The sequence below is a fragment of the Apus apus genome, chromosome 5, assembly GCF_020740795.1.
Source record: "Apus apus isolate bApuApu2 chromosome 5, bApuApu2.pri.cur, whole genome shotgun sequence".
NCBI lineage: Eukaryota > Metazoa > Chordata > Aves > Apodiformes > Apodidae > Apus > Apus apus.
Window position 1 is genome coordinate 26,522,828 of NC_067286.1, and position 22,130 is coordinate 26,544,957.

The window sequence follows — 22,130 nt, forward strand, 5'->3', positions numbered from 1 at the left end:
CGGCCGCACGGGGGCCGGGGCGGAGGGAGGTCCCGCGGGCAGGGCGCGCCAGCCGCACACGCCGCCAGCCATGCGGAGGCCTGAGGGGCTCGAAATCCCGGGAGGGCGTCAAAAGCCGCCTATCCCCCCGGCCGAGCTGGAAAGGGGCTCGGGCGCTGCGCGGCCGCCGTGCCTGGGGAGCCGGGACCCGGCGGGCGCCAGGCAGCGGCCGGTGGAACGGGAGGCGGGAATCACCGCGCCGGGACGCGCCGAGGCGCCCGTCACTGCTCGGGGCCACCTCAGGGAAAGTGAAACCAAAAGGGCGGGGAAAAGGCGGGCAGGGGCTCCCCGCCGCGCGGCGCGGCTCGGCTCGGCTCGGCTCGCTCCTCCCCTCAGCGCCGAGGCGGAGCGGGGCGGCGGCGGCGGGCGGGCTCAGCGCGGCCCCAGCGCGGCCCCATGGCCCTGGCGCCGGGTCAGCGAGCAGGGTAGCCGGCTGCGGCTGTGGGTGAGTCAGAGCTGTCCAGGGAGGGCGGGCTGGACATGAGCCTCGCCGCCGAGCTCCGACCAGCGGCCGGAGACTAAGCCACACAGAAGTTTCTGCGGCGCGGCGCTCCCCATGCACGCCCCCGGCCGCCGGCCCTGGGGCGCTGCCCGGCAGGCGCCTGGCGCCGACGCCGCTATGGAGCCCCGCGCGGGGCTGCACAGCAGCCCGGACCTGAGCCGGGCCAAGCGGCTGAGCGTGGGGGAGCTCCGCTCCCTCTTCGAGGCGCGCTGCGCAGCCGTCGCCGCCGCCGCCGCCCGGCAGCTGCCCGACCCGGCCAAGAGGGGCTGCCGGCCCCCCAACGGGGTGCTGCCGCCCGTCATCCCCCGGCTCACCGTCACCGCCGAGGAGAGCGAGGAGGCGCAGGCCGGCCCGCAGGCGCAGCCGCCGCGCTCGGAGAGCGGCTGGCTGAGGACGGACAGCTCGCTACACCTGCAGTCCCGCAGGCTCTCTACTTCCTCGCTCTCCTCCACCGGCTCCTCGTCCCTCCTGGAGGACTCGGAGGACGACGTGCTGAGCGACACGGAGTGCAGGAGCCAGGGCATCGTGCACCTGGAGCACGGCGAGGACACCAACCAGGTAGGGGGCCGCCAAGGGGCGGTCGGCCCGGGGCGCGCTGCCCCTTCCCGGGCCGGCGGGGGCGGGCGGTGCGGACCGGCCCCGGGGCCCCCCGGCCGCCGCGGGGCCGCCGGGCGCTGCCGCTCGGAGCGAGGTTTCCGTGGCCCAACTCCGCGCCGACTTCGGGAAACTCCTGTCTTGCGGTGCGGGTGCTGCGCCGGGTTGAAAGGCGCTGCTGCACGTTGGCTCTTCGAAAACCCGGGCAAGAGTGAGCCTTTTTTTTTTTTTTCTTTTTTCTTTCCCTTGCTGTGTAATTGTGCTTGATGTCCCGAGAACTCGGGGGAGACGTTTTTTTGTTGAGTTTTCTTTCCAGTCTCCTTTATTAGATCTTTAAAATAACATTTTTTCCAGGCATTTACCAGCAGGTATTTTTTGTCTCTTCAAATCCTGGAGGCTGTGGTTGTCGATTTTTGAGCTGCTTCTTGCTGTGAGCGTGACAGGAGTTGGGGAGGAGCTTGGAATGGGTAGAATCCATGCTTTTGTCCTTTCTGGCAGTAACGCATTCTTCTCGGTAAATCCCCTCTGTAATTTGGCAGCTTTCATCCATGAAGTGCACTTTTAAAGGCCTATAGTTAGTTGCTTTTCCATGATCCTTAATATACACTTGCCTGACTCCTTATAATATCTTTCTTAGTGTTTCGTAACTGAAATATGTTGCTTTAGTGAATTCCACCTCCTACATATACTGAGACCACTACTTAAATTGTTCTTCTACTGCCTGCTCATTGACACTGAATTGTTTTCAAGCAGAACATACGTTTTGAAAAAATGTATAAGAAGGAAGTAATGCAACTTGTAGATGATGCCTCCAGCTGGACTTTTCTCATGGTAATTGTGGGTTTACTACTTTAGAGGACACATGGTACAGGAGCTAAAATGCTGTGTGCAATATTGGCTTTGTTTGCATCAACTTGTGGACTGTTTTTTGGGGAAAAAAAAAAGTTTTGTGCTTTGCATATCAAGAAACCAATAATAATACTACTTAATTTGTCGTTTTGATCCCGAGATAGAATCTGGTCTCTGTGAGAAACAGTTAGTACTGTATTGCTGTTGGGCTTTCTTTTCTAAATTACATGCGGGGTAAGACCTGCAAAAGACCTGCGGGGTCTTTGTGCAAGTAGCAGAAGAATAGAAATTAAAGGTGGAAAAGGCCTGTTGAATCATTTGACTCAATATCCCTGCTATTGCAGTGGGCTGTAGGTGTGACTAATAGGGAACAAAAATTCAGAACTCTGGGATTGCATAGTGACATCTTGTTAACTTGTCTGTGAATACAGGCTGAAGCAAAAACTGTTCTTCAGACAAGAAGCCATGCTGCCTTTAAGGTTTTGCTTCTGCATCTATGAAGTCATTGGTATTGTACGCAGTATTAAGTCGCTCATAGGAACCGTATGCTTTAGATGGATGTCATGGATGTCTTTAACAATGACTTATAAGCAAACTGAAAATAGCTGAATTACAAATATTTTAAACTGAGGAAATATCCTGTTCATTTAGGTGCCTGGGCAATGGAGAACTTGAATGGTATTATGAGGACTCAGTTTTTGGAAAGACCTTTTTGCAGGTTTCCAAAATTTAGGGCAGCTGCAGGATTCTTTAATATCTCATTTCTAAAGCTTATTCAAATGGCTTATTAATTTATTCAACTGGTAACACACTTCATGATTTTAATGGTCGAGTTACTTTCCCATTCCTGCAGTGTAGGGGAAGATGGGGCAAGCTGCCTGCCAAGAACCTGCATTCTAACTGATGTTCGTCATCTTGTTATGACTTCTGTGGCAAGTTGGGCAACTAGAGCTGGGACTGGTACCTAGGATGCTAAAACATCAGAACCAAGTATCACCAACTTTGACACTGCCATAAATTAAATTGGTTTCATTCTGCCCTTCCTTGCTGTATTACCCACTGAGGGCTCAAATCCTAGGAATCTGATGTTCTCCTTGTGGTCAGGCACACTGCCCTTCATCTCAGGTGGCTGTGCGGTGGGCTTGCCGATACGTGGAGATGACCAGGACAGGCTTGTTCCTGTGTTTTATGTACTGGACAATGCTGTGATACTAGCAATCCCTGTGCTCGGTTCGTCCAGCCTTTAGAGATGCTTTTTCTCCAGTGAAGCAGTACGTAACTTGCCAAAGTAGGAGCCTGTGCTTTGAACCTCTGTGGTTCTTTACAGGATGTGTCCTTTCCACTAATTTAGCTTGAGGCAGGATGAGTAAGGTTCTGTGTTTTAGAACACAAGGCTTGGGGTTCAAGGCAGGCACATGTGAAAATAACTAGGAATTTTAGAATAACGGGAGGGATGGTTTTATATTTTGAAGATTCTATTTAGAGGTAAATTAGCATGTTTTGTTCATATTTATTGTTTTTAGTGTACGTATTTTAATAGAAGAAGGCTCATTCTCAGGAACACAAAGGCTAGAGTTCTAAAGAAAACTGAAATCGGAGTTAAGCCAAACTTGATGTTCCTTAATTCATGGGAAATTGTGACATTTGAAAGTTTCCCTTGTGTTGGCATTTCCTTAGACTTTTATTTGAACATGTTAGAAATCAGTTTCGAACCTGGCACCTTATGACTAAGCTCAGGCCAGCACTCAGAGGACTGCTGTACTGTCAAGCCTACCAGACTCCCCAGTGCCTAGCAGGGACCTTGGAAACTTGCCCAGCTCTTCAACAGCAGGAGCAGAAGTTCTGATAATCTTCCTGTTATCAGGGCTTCAAGGCTTCCATCTGCAGACCCAGGAACTTGAGACCTAAGCTGAAGAAGGCCCTCCCAGGCCTCTCTGCTGGAGGCCCCTCTACTGTTGACCTAGAAAGCAAGACCCAGTTGGGTCTTTGAAGTATTGTGTATTCTAAAGCTGCCTGTGTGAGAGACAGGAAGCTCCAGAGCCCTTCCTCTATGTGCAGGGCTTGTGACTCTGGAGTTGCCGGGCCTTAAATCCTGGGATGGTAAGTCTGGGAGCACTGTCCCTGAGCATGCTCTTTGGAGGACGGTTCTCCCTGGCAGCTCAAGAGGCAAACAAGGAGCTGTCAAAGAGGTTGAATGATTCAGTGGAGTGTTTCACGGAGCGTTCTGGGTCAGATGAATCGGCACATCATGACAACATTAAATTATTGTTTCTTATGGAGCAGTCTGTTGGCATATCCCTGGAGTGTTAGGGTCCCTGTTGGGGGAAGTGAATGCCTTGGGACTGATGACTGGTGGTTACAGTACAGTCCCAGCCTGGCTTTGTAGGGATAAAATACTGTTCTCATCTAGGCAGGCCCACCTTTGAGAGAAGCCAGTGGGTGCTGCACCAGTTCCTCAGCACAGGTTCTGCATTTGGCAGTAATTAGCAGGGGCTTTGACAACTGGACTGGCTTGGCTTTCCTGGAGGAAGACCTCTCCAGCAGTGAAGAGTTGCTGCTGCTGTCCTGTTAGCTGAAATGGTTGTTCTGTGAAAACCAGTTGCACATAGCTGTGCTAATGTAATTCACATAACACTATAGCTGGAGCTTCACAAATCTTGGCAGTTAACTTAGTAAAAAATTACTGGTTATTTTTTAAGCAGCCAGTCAACAGAATAGATTTTACCCTACGACAACAGTTGTTGCCTTCCCTTGCATTTTGATGGGAGGCATGCTTTTCTACCCCTGCTTCACACCATCTGGGAAGTGTATATACACAGTTGAATCTTGCTGTGAAAGCGCCGTGGTCCATTTATAGTAACGGAGAGAGTGCAAGAGTTATATATTTTTGTCTTCAGTCTGTGAGTGAACAATCGTATGAAATGCATCAGTCTGGTTAGCACCTTCTTTGTTGGGACAGAGACTTTAAAAAGTGGTTTTCACAGAGAATAAACACCATGATAATGTACCGCAGCCTCTTGTCCTCTTTATAGGAGAATGTTATTTACTAGATAGAAACGGGCCAAATAAATCTACTTGTTCTCATAACTGTGACCTGTCATTCCGAATTCCAAGATCTGTAACCATGAGAACAGCTGACAGCTTGCTAGAGAAAAAGCAGTTCAGTTATTGCTTGCAATGATAGCAGCCCAGAAACTTTGGGGGATGGCCTTTAGTGAAGCTTACCTGGTGTCACTGATCTTCTTACCATTATTTTTCATAATACCAAGCACCTTAAAATGGTCAAACATATAGAGAGACACCCACACTTAATAAATACTGACCAAAAGTTTCAGCTACTTCGGCTCAGGGGTGGGTTACATAAGCTAATGCAGTAGAATAGAATTGTTATTTTTAAATGAAGAATGGGAACGAAGGGATGACATAAGACTGTTAATGGGTTTTTAGCCTGCTTTCTAAAGGAAAGAAAGCTTGTGTAATCGCTCTGTCAATTCAGTTTTAACAACTTTAGTAGATTTCAGCCAAATTTGGCAGTGGCATAAGCATCTCAAGGCTTGTTCAAGAGCTCGTTAAAGTTCTGTGAAGATTAGCCTCTAGGTGGAAGAGGGGAAACTAAAATAAGTGCATACCTCTTCTTCTCAGGGGAAAAAAAGTGCAAGATAAGTTCAACAGTTGTCTTCTGTTTTGCTTGTTGACTAGCAAATTGGCATGTGCGTACTGGCTAGTCGATCAGTGCTTTCCTGCTTGCACCAGCTGCAGCAGCTCTCTTGTCAGAGAGGTCTTTTTGTCAATTATCCTCAGGTCTCTTGACCCGAGGCTAATTAAGAGAAAATATGGGAGGGAGCATAGAGTGCTGTGGGCTGGTGAGGTTAGGGAATGTGGAAGGCACTAGTTGAAGAACAGGGAAGGAAGATGAGGAAATTGGGCAGGGGATATGGGAATATGAAAGGGATTGGAAGTTTTTTGGCTCAAGTTTATAGAGGACAGTGACAAGCTGTGGTTAATCTGATAGGGGTGCAGGACAGTAGAGACCAGTCAAGGAGAAACCAAGCTTCATTAGTTTGATGCTCATGGAGCAACTACTTTTAATGGAATATATTTCATGGTTCTAAAAAAAATGTTGATTTGTAATGACAGCCCTATATACTGAAATAATTTTATTGTATACCAAGCAAATGCAAGGTGAACAGCAGTAGAGTATGTTCCATGTTTACATGTTGCACAGTTATTAGGCCAAAACTCTAAATTGGGAGCCTTCTCTTAGTTTGAGGGTGGTTTCTTCTCCACTCAAGTTGTGGAGTATATCAAAACATAGCAGCATCAGTTCTAGTGGTGACTGTTTATTAGTAATGTGGATTCTTGTCTAGTAGGAAATGAGTTAGCTCTTACCAAATCAATTGAGTGAGAGGCAATTAAATGTCTTACCAGTTAAGAATTTTTGATCCTGGATATATCTGAAATAGTGACTTAGAGGTTTCAAGATTCTTCTCTTTTGAATCAGTTTCCCCTCTGACAGTTTTCACTTTTTCTGTGTTAAAGGACATGTTGTTGCTTGGGTGTACAGTTTAAAATGGAAAGAGCTCTATTATAATTTATTTTTTTTTTTCGATCTGTTGGATTAAGTATGTTAGAGAAGTTTTTATGTGCACTTCTACAGGTCAGACCTCCTTACGGTGCTCATTATATAGGGAGAGAAAGTAACAGTGACTTCTCATCTTTGAGGAATGCGTTCATATTTAAAGAGAGTATGCCTAAGCAGATTTTTTTCAAGCTATCATCAACTCAGTAGAGTTGAAGATTTATTTGTGAAAACCCATGCCAGTCTTGAAATGAAAGGGTAGTGGCTGGAGCAATAGTTTGGAATGTCTATCTATTTTTGGGTTCTGACACTCGTACCTTATAAGACTTGTTTGATGAGGGTGAACGTTTTTATTAATTGAGTGTGTGGTAGTTAACATAGACAAAAATAACCTCTCAACTCCCATCTAAGGTTTATTATAAATGGAAGGTGTTAAAATGAATCAGTTTGATTAAATGCTTACAGTTTGATGTAACTGAATATAGCTAATATTTCTGGAAGCTGAGAATGCACATTGTATTTATGTGTAATGATAGATCATCGTACAGCATTTTGTGGTGATTATCAAGAAAATGTGATGGCAGAAAAGGTAATATTATCCTTGCACATTGTGGAAGGAAGAAGTCATCTGGTCTTACGTACAGTACCAGGGAAGTCAGTGTCTGTCTCTCTTCTACCTTCTCTGTCAGTTTAACTTTCACAGAGAAGGGGGACTGAGGCAGAAAGAACTGGCTTGTCAGTCCATATTAATCTGGATCTTGCATAGTTGTAGATTTAGACTGCATTTTTAAGCGCTCTTCTCAACCTTCTCTATCAACAGAGCTTCCTCCAAAAATCTCACAAGTCGAGCAAGATGATGTTGTCTGTCCATCATATACCTGGGGAAAAATATATTTAAAAAAAAAAAAGTGAAAAAAAAAAATAAATAAAGGCAAGCAGCAGGTGTTGGTCCCCACCACCTCATTCTGAGCAAAAGTGTAGGGAAAGAGGAGAGACTACCTACTCATCACTGTCAGACTAGCAAAAACACTGGTATATTGTTTCTAGTGCTTAACTGATCCATTCCTGTCAGTGTGAATGCTTTCTGGGATAACACATAACCAGCAGCATTTGGGTGGGTTTTTCTATTAATAAATGCTGAGTTTCCCACAAGGGATGAAGCTTTCCTTTAAATTCCAAAACATGGAAGAGTGAGACTGATGCTACAGAAACCTACCCTGAATCCATCAGGCTTGGGTATTATTGCCTGTTACCAAGCCTTCTAATCCTTGGCAAGCTCTGGAAGAAATTAACCAAAGACCAGTTGGCAGCTCATCTGAAGCAAAATCATAGGCATGACACAATCTAGATTTAGAGCTTGGGACAGAATCTCTGAGCCAATTAGTGACTTATGGGAAGCATGTCACAGACACTGCTTTGTGGGTGCTTGGAATTAACTCAGAACCCAGGAACACTCATCTACAGGCTGAAATAACCAAGTAAGGTGGTGCAGTCAATGCAAATTCTTGAAAGTGTTTACCCCAGCTCACTAATACCACCTTTATTTTATTCACATTCAATCTGTTGTTCTTCATCAGCCTTCTGGCCTTATCCTTACTTGAGCCACATTGATAACAGAGGTGTGGCTACAGGTGATAAAGAATAGGTATAGATACATGTTATGTCTGCATGTGATTGGCACTGAAATGTGTATGATTCATCAGTCCATCAACAATTACCTGTTTAACAGGAAGCTGGGATATCCCAGAACTGTGTAGGAGAGCTAGTGGCAGTGGCACGGTTCACTTGTGATGTATGTGTGCAAACTGCTGTAGCCTTCATGAAACTTCCATATGATAAGGCTAATATCTCTTTGTAAATTGTGTTGAACACTCCAGAGAGAATGCCTTTGTTTTCCAGGCATGCTAGGTAATCATCGTTCACTTTCAGTATAACTGATTCTGTCCCTTGGTCTCTGCCACATCCTGACATAAAATGATCCAGTCTTAGCTATAGCTGCCTTCACTACTCTGAACTGCTACAGAGAACACAGCTTGCTTTGTGCCTTAGCTTTTTTCTAGCAGCTCCATGTATTTGAGAACACTGCACTGGTTCTTCTCAGTGGTCCTCACTGTGGATGGCATGTCATTATTGTGCTCTGATTTCTTTGCTTCCTGAGGTGGAATGCCAAATCAAATGTAGGTTTCTGCTTCTCATCTTTGAGGTGTTGCTGCTTGTCAAAGTCTGTATGTAGTGCACACAAGGGATTGAGCTCGGCTGTGAAGGGTGGGTTCAGCCATCCCACTGTTCAGACACAGGTGAGCTTGAGGGGGCTCAGCTAGACAGAAGATTGAAGCTTAATGGACAAGCAGACTATGGCTTTAAAAAACAGGAAAATACATTCTCAAAAAAACCCCAAGCAAACACATCAGGAGAATATTAGACAACTATACTAAGAAATAATAATTTGGTCAAACATTGAAAATTAAATAAAATAACTAAAGTGACTGCAGTGTGCATATATTAATATTTTAGTGTCTTTAATTACAAGCAGGCATAGTACTTGATGCACAGAATGTATGACTCTCAAGCAGTAAGCAGCTGTTTTCTGATCAACTCAAAGGACAAGTTACAGTTCCATAGTGACTGATGCCATGTGTTACAGGACCTCTGTTTATGGGTATGGAGCAGATCAGGCAGGTCAAAGAAAAAGACTGACTTCCTGATTTAATGCTGCTGAATGCTGATGTGGAAAACTGCTTTCCTTTCGCAGTGTCCCTGGGAGAGACTAGGCAAATTATTTATGCAGACTTTCACCATTGCCACTAATTGTGTATTTCTCATTCTCCTATTAACTGGCTTGAGAATATGGGTCTTGCTAGCAAAAATGGTGAACATTTGTACCTGTAACCAAAGTTAATGGGAGCTGTTCTACAGTACTGTATAACACTAGGTATTAGGAAAAGCAAAAATTGACACCTCAGATTTGGCTTTCAAAATTAGTGGGTACTTTTCATATTAACCTATCTTTCCTTCAATATTTTCCCTGTAAGATATGAATAACATGGTTTGCATAACAGAGATTGTGAAAACAAATTTATTAAAATTTGGAAAGTGTTTTACTACTGCAGTGATGGTTGTCTGAAAACTACCACACACAACTCAGTAACTATACTTAAAGTAGGTTTCCAGTAAATGAAGTAAAAATGGTAAAGCCAATGAGGACAGAATTTTTAAAAAAGCTGCTTTTTATAGAGTTGGGAATTGTTTGTTTACACTGAGTGAATTTGAACTGCAATATGTTATTATGTAATTAAAGGCTATATAATGAATGCTGCAGAAAAGACTTAAGCATTGCCATGAAGAAGATAACTTCACTTTGCACCAAAAATTTAAGTTCTGGAAATTTCTAACTTTTGAGTACTCAGCTTTGCATTTAAGACATTATTAAAGTTCCAGTGCAAACATGATTCTGTGTCTGAACACGTTCCAGTAATGGAAGGCGCTGACACATGGCAATGGTGATGCATCCTCCCTTCCTTTCCAAAGTGCTTGCTGCAGAGTGAGCCAGAGCTGGCTGGCCCGTTTAACATGCCCATGCTGAGGAGGGCACTCACAGGAGTGCTGTACTTGCAGAGGCTGCTCTTTTTCTAGCCTTGGAAACAGCTGAAGCTTTCTTGGAATTGTTCAGTCTGAGGCAAACAGTTTTCGCCCTTCTTTGAGGGCAATTCTTAGAGCAGTTCTCAGGAGAATGAGACACGGAGAAACAGAGACTTCTTGTGCTATGGTGCTTTAGTGGCTGTACAGGAAATCTGGGTTTTGAGACCCTGATCTTCTGAAAGAGGCAGAGCCAGAGCAAGTCGTAAAACGTGGGCTCTGTATTTTTCTGCCTCGCTGTATGCTTATGTGGTGCTCTGATAGAAAGGATAAAAATCTGTGTGAAGAGCGTTCGTGTGTGCAGATTGGCTGTTTGTTATCTTTTGCAGGGTTTGAGTGGGTTGTTGGCCAAGTGCACTTGACCTGAATGTTCTCATCACGATAAGCTCTGTTTGCTGTGGTCTCCCTCCTCAACTGTTCCCACCCATGCATGTTCTGTAGGAACAGTGATGCTGGTCCCACAAAGGGTCATCATTGTTCAGAGGGGAATGTTATCTGAAGAAACTAGGAAACCTTCCTACACTCCTGCTTTCACTTTTCATAGTGCAAAATGCTGAGTGTCAGAATTTTGGGCTGATAATTGGATACAGTTTGTATTGTCTTGCTCTGTGGAATTTAGACAAGGAGCTTTTTTGCCTTTTTTGTACTAACAGAATGAGTAAGAGATTAAAATCCAAAGTACCCGTTTCAGGACAGATCCTGCCATTCTGTTAAAAATCCCATGAGGGTATTTTAAAATGGAGATTGCTGACTTCCTGATGCTTTTGCCTATTGGTTGCTCATGATGCCACCATGGCTACCAAAGCCTTTCAGTAGGGGAAAAATAAACAACCAACCATATTTTAAATATGTTAGGTAGAAGTGAGTCCTTGGAGTTCTCTGAAGAACTGCATGGATCTGGTTATTAATCAGACCCCTGTTACAGTTTCATGACTTGTTTTCCTAAAGTTTGTAGCAAAAACCAAAGAGAGTGTGTGACTGACTGCCTTCAGCAATGACACCAGGGAGGGAGCAAGTGCTAATAGCCTTGTGCTTGTTAATCACTTCACCACCAGTCTCCAAATCTGTTTCCAGCAGCAGGACTGGCTGAGCATGGTTTCCAGTTCCAATATTAAATATTCTGATATTAAAATCAGAGTGACAGAAAACAATCTTTTTTTCACCCCTGCTTATCCATTGCAATTTTCTGCATTCTCTAGAAACATGTCCTTTCCCATTGCCATGGTTGTGTGTCTTCATCCCCTTCTGCCTTTTCAGTCCTCTGATTGTATAGGCAGCAATCTTTTCTGGGACAGGGCATGGCTATAGGGTGATGCAGCCAGGTCACCAGTTTTCCTTTTTACATTGCATTCTTCAGGAAAATGAACAGACAGGACAGCAAAATCAGTCTTTGCTTGTAAAGTAACTCCTGCACGGCTTGTTCCCTTTTGTGCAGCATAAGCCACGAATCACCTGCAAATGCCATTTCAAATGTCTGTCTTTTCTTTCTCTGCTGGTGATGTTGGTCACTCTTGAGTTCTGCTGCCTGTGTCCAATCTGGCATAGAAGCTGCTTCTTGCTCCGTATTTCAGAAGGCTGGTGTAGGTGGTTGGGCAAGATACAGGAGTGTGGCTTGCAGTTCTGTTGCTAGGAGCCAACAGTATGAAATTCTTTGAAGTTTCATATGTTTTTTTGATCTCTCTTACTCTGAGATAAAAGTTTTGGTAGATAAATGATCTATGTATAAACTACCCCCTGTTTATTTTATTTGCATTTTAGATGGGTTCATGTCTTGACAATTGGCAATTGATGTTTGTGCTTCTAAAAAGGTGAAATGTTCAGGATCTTGATTGTAAACACATTTGTTTACCTTCAGGGCAGAAGAAACATACTCTGTACAACACATTCACTATTGTTCAAACACCCACAACTCTTCAGGAAGGCAGATGCCTTGTTTCAGTTTCAGTCTTTCGTTGAGTTGCTCCTGCTTATGTAAGGTCTGAATTTCACTCTTTTTCTTAAGGCTACATAATGGAAATTAAAATCTTAAATAATCTCTTGTCTTCTGGGACTACTTGCTTCTGATATTGAGGAGAAATTTAACTTCTTTTCTCATGGTGTTGTGTTAACAGAAAGTCTCTTTTGATCCTGTAGTTTGCTCAAGGGAGATGTAATTTTTTCTCTGGATTCCTTACATAGTTTCTAGTGCTGACCTGGGGCAGGAAGAGTTTCTCTAATCTTACTTTTGCTCCAAAGACAAACAACTATTTATTAATTCAGAAGGCCTTCTCATCCCTACGTGGGAAGGGGAAGGGTCCCCATTTCCATTTTCATTCCAAGTTTCTCCGTCATTACTGCGTTCCGTTTATGGCTTCCCATCCTGCGTGGAACACTGGCCTCATTTGTTTTGATTGCTAGCCCAAATAGGAGTGTGGGTTTTTTTGTTTGGTTGTTGTTGTTGGTTTGTTTGGTTTTGGTTTTGTTTAAAAATCCTTTCAACACAGTGGTTTGGAATAATCTCATGGTGACTGTGTTAAAGCGCAGGGTTGTTAAAGTGGTTGCTGAAGGATGTGGCTTTCCCTAGGTAAATACCACACCCGGCTGAACCCCGGCGCCGATCGCCTGTTGACACTTGCGTTCCGCAGCGAAGGGTGGGCCTGTTTGAACAGGGGCATTCCTGGCAGGTGAAGCGGTAGCTGCTCATGCTGCTTTAGATGAAAATGGGGGTGGGAGTTTGGAGAAGACGAAGGAGGACAGGAGAAACAGAGTACTGGACTTTGTCTTGTGATAAGTAAGAAGAGCAGATGGCAAACTGTTACCCAGTGTATGTCCGATCTGTTTCTGACATGCCATATTTTTAGCCTAATAATCCTTTTCACTTTATTGCTGCTTATTTGAGTACTTGAATGCCTTTTTGGAGTGCCTCTAATTTAGTTTATGAGCATTAATTACTTAAATTGTTACCAGTGTTCTGAAGTGGAGCTATTACAGCTTGGAATTGTGGGAACTGGAGCAGAGTAAGGGCACATGTCTGGACCTAGATCCCATACCAAAGTAGTGGAGTTTGCTCAGATATTTTGCTAATGAGTGCCTGACATTTTAGGATGTTAGAAGCTGAGTTATCATGGTAGGAAAGAAAAGAGTTATGTAAGCGTATTTTACAAATAAATACCTGTCAGTAACCTCTTAATATATATGTGCGTATGTGCATGCACGTATACAGTAATTTCAGAAATACTGATTTGCAAACAGGTGTTGGTGCGATGGACCTTATTTTTTAAATGAGAGTTTTGATATTTTTCAGGAAATGGAAATAAAGCACAGAAAAAGAGATCATGTAAATTTCTTCACTGTACTGCAGGACATCAATATCTTTAGCCCACTGATGATGAATGATCTTAGTGCTCGTGACTAGAACTCCTTCAAAAAGTATTGCAACTTGTTGACACTGGGATCAGCCCAGTTCTATCTTGGTGGCAAGTGTCCCCTTGTGACTGAGCTAGGCCATGATTTTACAGGTATTTGTCAAGCCTGTTTGAAAACTCACTGGTACTCCTGGAAAGCCCTTTTCTCATATCTCACCTGAATGTTGTGGTTTTGTTGGAAATTAAAGCCATTTGTTCTCATCGTTCCCAGTGGACATGGAGAAAAATTGATGGTTCTTATAGTTATGAAAACTTGTTATGTATTAGAAGGCATTTGCTATGCTTGGTCCTCTCAGGATAAACACAATTCTTTCAGCCTCAGTGATACTATGTTTGTTATTTGTTCCTGAAATTTCTTCATTTTTTTAGCTTTTGTGGAATAGTGACTAAAATGGAGCACCATCATCACAGATAACAAGTAGGTTCTTACAGCAACCTTAACTCTGTTTGTGCTTCTTATCTTTTACTACAGGAAAAAATGAATCATAGCACAATAGGCTTCCATTGTTAGTGTTACCTTCCTTTCCAGCAGAATCTCAAAGTTATATGGGATACTGCTTGTGGAGCCCTTTCACGAGGATACATGGAAAAGCATAGTAAGCTTTCAATATGTGTTCACCAGCCCAAGCTGCTGAGGGATAGGAAGAGAAGAGTGTTTGACCAGTTAACAGAAGACAAGTTTTGCAGTTTCTGTCTGATGGTGGTGGTTTGTGACAAACGGGGAGCTATAATAAAGGCTAAGCATTAAAATGCCCTCATTTCTCTCTGTCTGTTCAGACTGGAGATTCTCTAGTGGCCACTGGATCACTGGGGTCAGCCAAGCCCTGACCTGCTGTGCAGGCAGGAGAGAGCTGTGTGTCTAGGTAACAGTCTGCACCACCTTAGCAAATAGGGTGAAGCGCATGCTCAACTTTCTCCCCAAGTGCCTGGAGTTCACGCAGGGAAGATTAGCTGCTTGAAGTTATTTCCTGGCTTGTTGCCAGAGCACAGTCTCTCTTGATGTTATGCAGAAACCACACCTGATTTAAATGGATTGGCATTTGCTGTAGTACATTTGGATTTGAGGTCATACACAGTTCACATATGACACATTTGTGCTGTAAAAAATTGTGCTTATGTTTTAGGTTGAACCTATGTATTGGTCTACGTGTAGAGAGGTGCAGACATGTTTAGGTTTTAAGTAGTCCCAAATATCCTGTCTGGAAATAGTAACTGTGTTCTACCTTTAATCTAAAGAGTGTTGTCTTTCTAGATGTCCCTTTTTCACTACTGGTCATGTCAATCAGTGACCCATGACAAGCAAAGGATGAATGGAGAATGGGCAGAGAATTGTCCAGTTGGCAAACTGTGGCATAGGAAGTTTCTGAAGACTTAAGCTGCAGTTTTTTTGGAGGTTAAGAAATATTTCTTTCCTTCTGACACACCATCTGGTAAAGTAATATTTGATTTACCACAAAGTTGTTCTGGGTGATGGACAGCCTGGATAGATCTCAAATGTCTGGGCTCTGAAAGTGAGTCAGCTTTCCTATAGAGAGGAACTTTCCATTTACTTCTTGGATAATAACATTTCAGTTTCCAGCAAGACTGCTATTATGGCAGAACTGTGGTAGGGGCAGAACCTCTTTGGTTCAGTTTTCCTCTGTTCATTAGGGACAGGTGGCAGAGCTCCATCCTATTAGAGAATCAGTGCCTTCCAGAGCAGAGCACAAGCTGCAAAGGTAGAGCTAATGGTCCTGTTTAGTGCCTGATATCAAAGGTAGACATTTCAGTATCCCATAAAACAGAAAATGCTGATTCTCATTAAAATAAAAGCTGTCTTTCAGCCAGTAGTATTGGCTTTTGCAGTATGTCTGTGAGAAAAGTGAAGGGGAAATCCTGTTACAGTGCAGCTTTAAAGCTACCTAATTCCTTGACTGTTTTGGCTTTTGGCCAGGGAATGACATAAAGCTTTCAGATACTTCACTTGATAATGATCAGAAACAAAATCCAATGTTGATTCCTGCAGAAGAGTCCACAGACTGTGGCTCTTGATGCTTTTTGCAGAAAGGCAAGCAATGGTTTCACTTTGCATTTTCCTCTGATTTGGAGAGGGACTGCTCCTGGAGTTACAAGTAGAATCCAACTGTGGAGTGGAACATGGGATTTTGTGGTCCTGGTAATTCAGTCCATTACTGACCATCCGATTCTCTTTCCTTCACTTCTTCCTTTAGTCCAGACATAGTGAATATCCAGCAAGCTTACCAAGTATCCTAAAGGGTAGTGAAGCCACACAATGTATACATATTGCTGTATAGTGAGGCCTGACAGAGGAGAAAACACAGGAACCCAAGGCTTCTGTCTTACAGCGTTGCTTCTGCTGTTTGCACTAAGTGTTTCTCATGACTCTGAAGGTTTCGCCCAGCCCATTTTGAGTGTGGAACAAACAGGAAAGGGAAGCCCTGCAGTCAGAGGATACACCTGCCAAATGCTGGTTGAGCAGCTGTGGCCCTCACCCACGGTTGAGCGCAAAACCGGAAGCGTCAAGGACTAAGTGCAGGCTGAGCACTGTTTCTTCTCATAGGGTTGGAGACTGGATGGTGAAAGAGGGAGGGAGAGATGAAGGTGTAGTCACAGTTTGCCTGGCAGTCTGATGAGAGGTGCTGATCAGGAAGTTGCTCATGTAGCATGCAAACTGCCATTCTTTAGGAGTGTGTGTTCTCCCTTGCTGTTGATCATCAGTCTTACAGCTCCAGCCAGCACTTGCACCCTATAGGAAGATCAGCTGTGTGACAAAGCAGCGAGTGTTTGTTCCCTTGGTGACTGAAGGAGGTATGAGGATGGTCAAGGCTCCCAAAGCATCTGACACATGGAGGCTGCACAGCAATTTCCTCGATCCAGGAACATGGTTACACTCTTTGTATTCCTTGAGTGATAGCTGACAGCATGTGAAGTAGCACAGCTGCCCTGGCAGAAGTCCAGATGTAGTGATGTGGTCGAATTATCAGTTGGTGGTGGTTGTTGGCATAGAACCTCTGACCGTCTGAAGAACGATACTGTTGCATATCTGGTCAGGGCACAGGCTTTTTTAAAGCCGATGCTCAGATCTCCAGACTGGGCTGGGCAATCCACTGGCCTAAGTTATAAAGCGACATTTCAGTTCTGGCCCTGAATTCCTTTTTGTCTAGCAGTGAACAGTCACTACTGTGCAGACTAGTGCTTGTGTGTATCAGGAACCCATTTATTGCCCAGGGACAAGAGAAGATGAAATGTCGTAATAACGGGCTAAGTCAGTTGCTGTAAGAGCCTCACCCTACCTTGGGAGCTGAATCAAGTGTTGTGCTCAGAAACCTGGTTATAAAGGTTTCTGTGAGTGTTTGCTGACATACTCCTGTCAGATCTGGCTTTCTTAGGAGCATTCTTCTTGTTGACTTGCTCTTTCACCTCCCACCCATTGAGATCTTTGTCTCAATTTGTGATTCATGCCTGATTCACCCAAGTGGGTAGTAAACTTGGCAGCAAGAATCTCCTTAGATTTGAGGATTCCAGAAACCTTTAAAATAAGGGACAAAAGCACAGAAACCATCTGCTGAAAGTATAAAGTACCTTGTATGACAAATGCAGGGATGTTGTTTTTTTTTGTTACTTGGAGCATTTTTGTTTTAGCTATGGGAGAATCTTGGACATTGGCTTCCTATACAGAGCCTGTGTGGATATTGAAGCTATATTTTTCCCAACAAATAACAGAAAAATGATGTGTATGTCTCACTTTCTCCATTGCAGTATGATGCCTTGTTAGGTCTTCTAAGTTTCTTCAAATATCAAATGATCCCAAGCCTAAGATACAGCCAGAATAATTTTAAAAAAGGAAAAAAATAATGGAATTTTTGATTACTTGCAATAGAAAGCTTGTATTTGCTGCTTTAGATATTTTAAAAGTGTGTATATATGTGTAGAGATTATATATATGTATGTATTATTAGAAGAAAAAACAAGGATAATTATAATTTGCGTATATTTGGCATAAAAATGTCTGCTGTTCCAGGATCTGTGTCTCATCAAGTCAACTGCCTGCCTCTTCAGATCAGCAAAGGCAGCTACACTAAGCCTCAAACTGAAAGAACTCAAAGCAGAATCCCTCAGTAGGCAAATTCTGTGACTGTAACCGGAAAGATACCACATTGCTCAGCAACTCTCACTAGCTTTTTTATAACATCACTCAAATCGCTAGATCTCTCCATGAGATGAAACCATGTGGTTGGCTGTCCCAGTGCTGCACTTGCTTGAGAAAAATGAAATCCCTAATAACCTTTGAAGTTGGCTGCTGTGAAGCTGCAGCGTGGAAAACTCATTGGTTTAAGGGAAAATAACCTGATAACAGCTTCCCTTGGTAGAATATTGTAATTTTAACAAAGCAATAGATTCTTTGTTAAAGTGTTAGATTTATTTTTTTAATAGGTTGTAATTATAGTATGGTAGTTACTGATTCCAATTACATGGAGAGAGAAGCATATCTAATTACAGGGTAATAAAGTTATCATAGTAGTTGTCTTGATTGTGGTCTGCTCAAGGTGATTTCTTATGGAAGCTTTTTATGGTAATGACAGGTAGTGGCTGCATCGAGACAGACAAGAGCAAAGTTTTGTTTGGGCTAGGATTAGTTCATAAAACTAATACGGTTAGTAGCTTTGGACCTATATTTAAGTTCTATGTTTGTGCAGGGTCCAGCATGTCAGGCCAAAGCCAATTCAAACAAAATGACAAACATTACTGAAAATGGATAGCAAATCAAATTAATGAAATAATTGAGCAAAATGGCATAAAGAATTAAGACAACAAACTAGCTTTCAAGCTGATTAGTTTTAATAAACTAAGGTAAACAAAACAGTCAAGGATTTTGTAGATAAAATTAACTCACAGGGTTTTAAAAACATTAAGTAAATGTATATACTATAAAAAGTAGAACTGAAACAGTAATAAAACTGTAAAACATGCACAGAGTTTGGAAGGAACAAATATTAAGAGAGAGCTATTTGCAGGACTAGACCCCTACCACCTGCTCACACTGGTACTTAGGACAGCTCTGAATAGTCATACGGACCCTGTGTGGACTTGTTGTGTCACTCAGAGAGAGCAGTATGGGTGCTAGTGTGCGGCCCAGAAAGGAAGAAGGAAGATAAGGCAGGGAAAAAAAAACACAGCAGAAAGGTGACCCACTGGAAAATGACTAGTAGTGTGCATGGATAAGTCATAACTGATACCCAGCTCAGTAATGCTTAGCATTAGGTTAGGGCCTGCTGCCTCCAGCTAATGGTCTGATGGGTTCCCAGGTGTTACTTTTCCAGTTACTGTGCCCCAAAGTGGCCAACACCCATTACTTTCTCAGGTGCTTGCTCATTTGCAGTGTTGGCTGAAATTGCCAGGCAAGGCATTGCTTGGTGCTTTTGCATTTTGAGCACATGGCTTTTACAGATTTCTTTTGAAACACATGTAAGTAACTTTTTGATCGTTAGAGTTTTCTGTATTCCTTGCAAGTCCCTGTGGAGAAACTTTGTTCCTTCTAGGAGTTAGTGAGATGCTGAGTAGGCCGCAGCAACCAGCATCACAGATCAGATTTCAGCCCCCATATTCCAGAGTGGCAAAATTTAGCCTAAATGATGTAAAGACTTTAAGAGAACAGTAGATTATGATGACTGACAATTAAGTACTTAAAGCCTTTTAGGAAAAGAAAAGTTACAGAGCCATTTCTCACTATCCTTTTGTTTCTTGCTGTTATAATAGCTCTCTGTAGGCTTGTGTAGGCTTTCTACAAGTGCACAAAAAAGACAACAGGGCCTTGGATAAAGAAAATACTGAAATTTGCCTGGGAAAAGGATTCAAGGGTCATTGTTTACTACAGTCTAGCAGAATTTCCATGAAACTTTACCAGCTCAGGCAAGAAACTACTCCTCCATTCTGCTGCTGCTGCAAGAATTAACTTTTTTAGGGACCCTGTTGATTTATGTTACATATCGGTGTACTTTTGTTTTTTACTCACTAGTTTCAAGTAACATGCTGGGATTATTGAACCTGATGGATTATTTTTTTTTTTTTCTGAGGAAAAGGTTTTTCTTATTCCATCCTTCCCCCAACACTTCCTAGTTTAGATATGATTAGTGGCTTTGAATTACTTAATTTAGGACTCAGTGCTGCAAATTCCTGTTTATGTTACCTGTTTGTCAGTGCTTGCCTGAGGGTAGTTAGTGTTTAAGGTGTTCACAGCACTGAGGTATTTGCTTTCATTTTACCCTTAAGTAAAGGATTTTATTTGTTTTTCCACAGAACAGTCGAGGGAGGTTCAGGTCCCTAGTCGCTGCTGCCCTTAGGATTCAGAGTGGCTCTTCTGTCTCTGAGGGATTTAGTGTATGCTCAGAGAGAGATTTCAGTTGTTTTATACTGCCTGTGAAATAACTCGGCCAGAAAAACACACCCAATTCAGGGAGTCTGCACTGATCTGTTCAGTAAACTTGTTTTAGCCCTTGTCCTGAAAGGGAGGGTTTCAGGAAAAGTTTGGTTGTTCCTAGGGATTAGTTGTTGAGGATAGTGAGGCCTGAGCTAGAACCCTCTAAAATGGCTGAAAGCCCTCCCAGTGAGTTTAGTGAGTTTTCCTCAGCCAACTCCTGCTAGTGTATTTGGGCAGGATCATCATGGCTGCACTTCTGCATACTGGTAATGTATGATGTTGTGCGCTCATAATGGGAAAAGGCCTGGAGAAAGCTGTGCTCACAGGAACCAGATGCTCTCGGTTGCTGCTCATCTTTGAATTTTCTTAATGGATAGACAGGTTGGCAACAGCTACCTTTATTCAGGGTTGAAGAGGCTGGGAGTTCCTCATCTGGCCGGCATCTCATCTGTGTATGCATGTGCTAACACAGAGTAAGTCTGCTGCATCTGCTGCAGGGCCTTGTGCTTCTTTGCAGTGCTGTGCTTTGCGTTCAGAAGAGTAATCCAGATAACACAGATCAATGCCAGATACCAAGCCACAGTCCTTTGCATGTGTTGTGGCTCCATTGCAGGAATGTTCTCCTGTTTTCTTCCCCTGAATTTTTGTTCCATTCGCTACCAGGGACACAGTTCCAGCAGCACAGCCTGTCACACAGGCTGACCCGTTGGCAGGAAACAAGCTTTTCCCCTCTTCAGTATCCTACACTCTTTATTGCTTAGGAAGATACATGTAGTGTGTCAGTTACAGTTTGAGTAACTTGCATGATGAATCTAAGAATGTTAATGTATCTCATGTTTGTCTCTTGGCCCTTTTGGAATGGTTTCCTTTTTCCTATTGGAAAACTCCTAAGTATGTTGATCTTGAGGCATGTGAAAAACAGCATTGATGACGTCAAGAGCATCTGTTTCTGATTCAGACAATCCTGATACAGAGATATCTGAGTTTTCCTTGAATATATGTGAATAGCATACACTGGCTAGGAATCTTGAAGAAAGGCAGGCTTGGAGAAACCCAGGCAGATCAAGGAAGACTGAGCAGGAATCTAGAAGAAACAGGGACTGAGGGAGTTATGGACTGGCAATACAGATGGGCAGTGGTAGCAGTCCTCTTTGCCTTTGCAGCATAAAGCAGTGATTTGAAAAGCACATAATACCATTGCAAACAAAGAGGAAGAGATCTTGCTTTAGAAATAGAAGTGAGAAAGATTCCTCCTACAGCAGGCACATCAAGTTTTCATCTTCCCACTCACACCACTGCTCAAACAGCATGCAGCCCTGTTTGCATTCTGCTATTTGCATCCTGGGTGAGTGAGCTGGGAGACTGGAAGGTGTGGTAAAATGCAACTGTTGAACCCCTGCTGATGGCACCATGCCCTACGGGGTGAGTCTAGAAGCAATCCTTTTCCTTCCTAGCTTGAGTCTCATGATTTCTCTGTCTGAGGGAGTAAAAGGCTTGTGGAGATATTATTAAAAAACCCCCCAAAATTAACATATTCAATGGCTGCTTAAACATAGTCATCCCAGGCAGCTGTAACCTAAGCAGCCAAAGTTCTCTTGAGCTGGGGCCAATTTGGCCTATTGTCTCTCCTTCACACCCACAGTATACATAAAAGCTGCAGCTTCTCAGGGGTAAGTGGGAGGGAGGAGATGGGAAAGCCACTGGAGTACAGTGTTGTATTTATAGTTGATGTGCATTCCTTGAAAACCTGTACTTCTCATCGCTTCTGGCTGTAGTGGTAAGACAGGTCAATGGGGAGACAGGATGCAGTCTGTTAAGAGTGGGGCATTATAATGAGTATAGGATCTTTGTGGGAGAATTATAGTGCGGTGCTGACTTCTGATTAAGGGCTGGGGAAAAAGAAGTGTTAACCTGAATATTGGGCTGGAATCTTAAAAAACTAAATATTTGACAGGAGTTACATTCAAAGGGTTTATTTTAATTCAGAATGATGTTTACTTTCAACTGTTCTTTAAATAACTTTGGGCTATGTCCCTCTGGAGTAGAAACAGCGGAATAAACTGAAGGACTTCTGCTATCAGTTAAATCTAGCAAATAGAATATACAAAA

The 22,130-nt window shown here is 43.3% G+C and overlaps 1 protein-coding gene across 1 annotated transcript in view; it reads left to right on the plus strand.

Annotated features, from left to right (window-relative positions):
• Positions 1-273: 273 nt before the first annotated feature.
• The window catches only part of ITPKA (inositol-trisphosphate 3-kinase A), a 39,551-nt gene continuing 17,694 nt past the window's right edge, over positions 274-22,130 (plus strand). Inside the window, exon 1 of the mRNA XM_051621475.1 lies at positions 274-1,099. Within this exon, the coding sequence (XP_051477435.1) occupies positions 596-1,099 (504 nt within the window). The 5' untranslated portion in view covers positions 274-595. The remainder of the gene's footprint in view (positions 1,100-22,130) is intronic.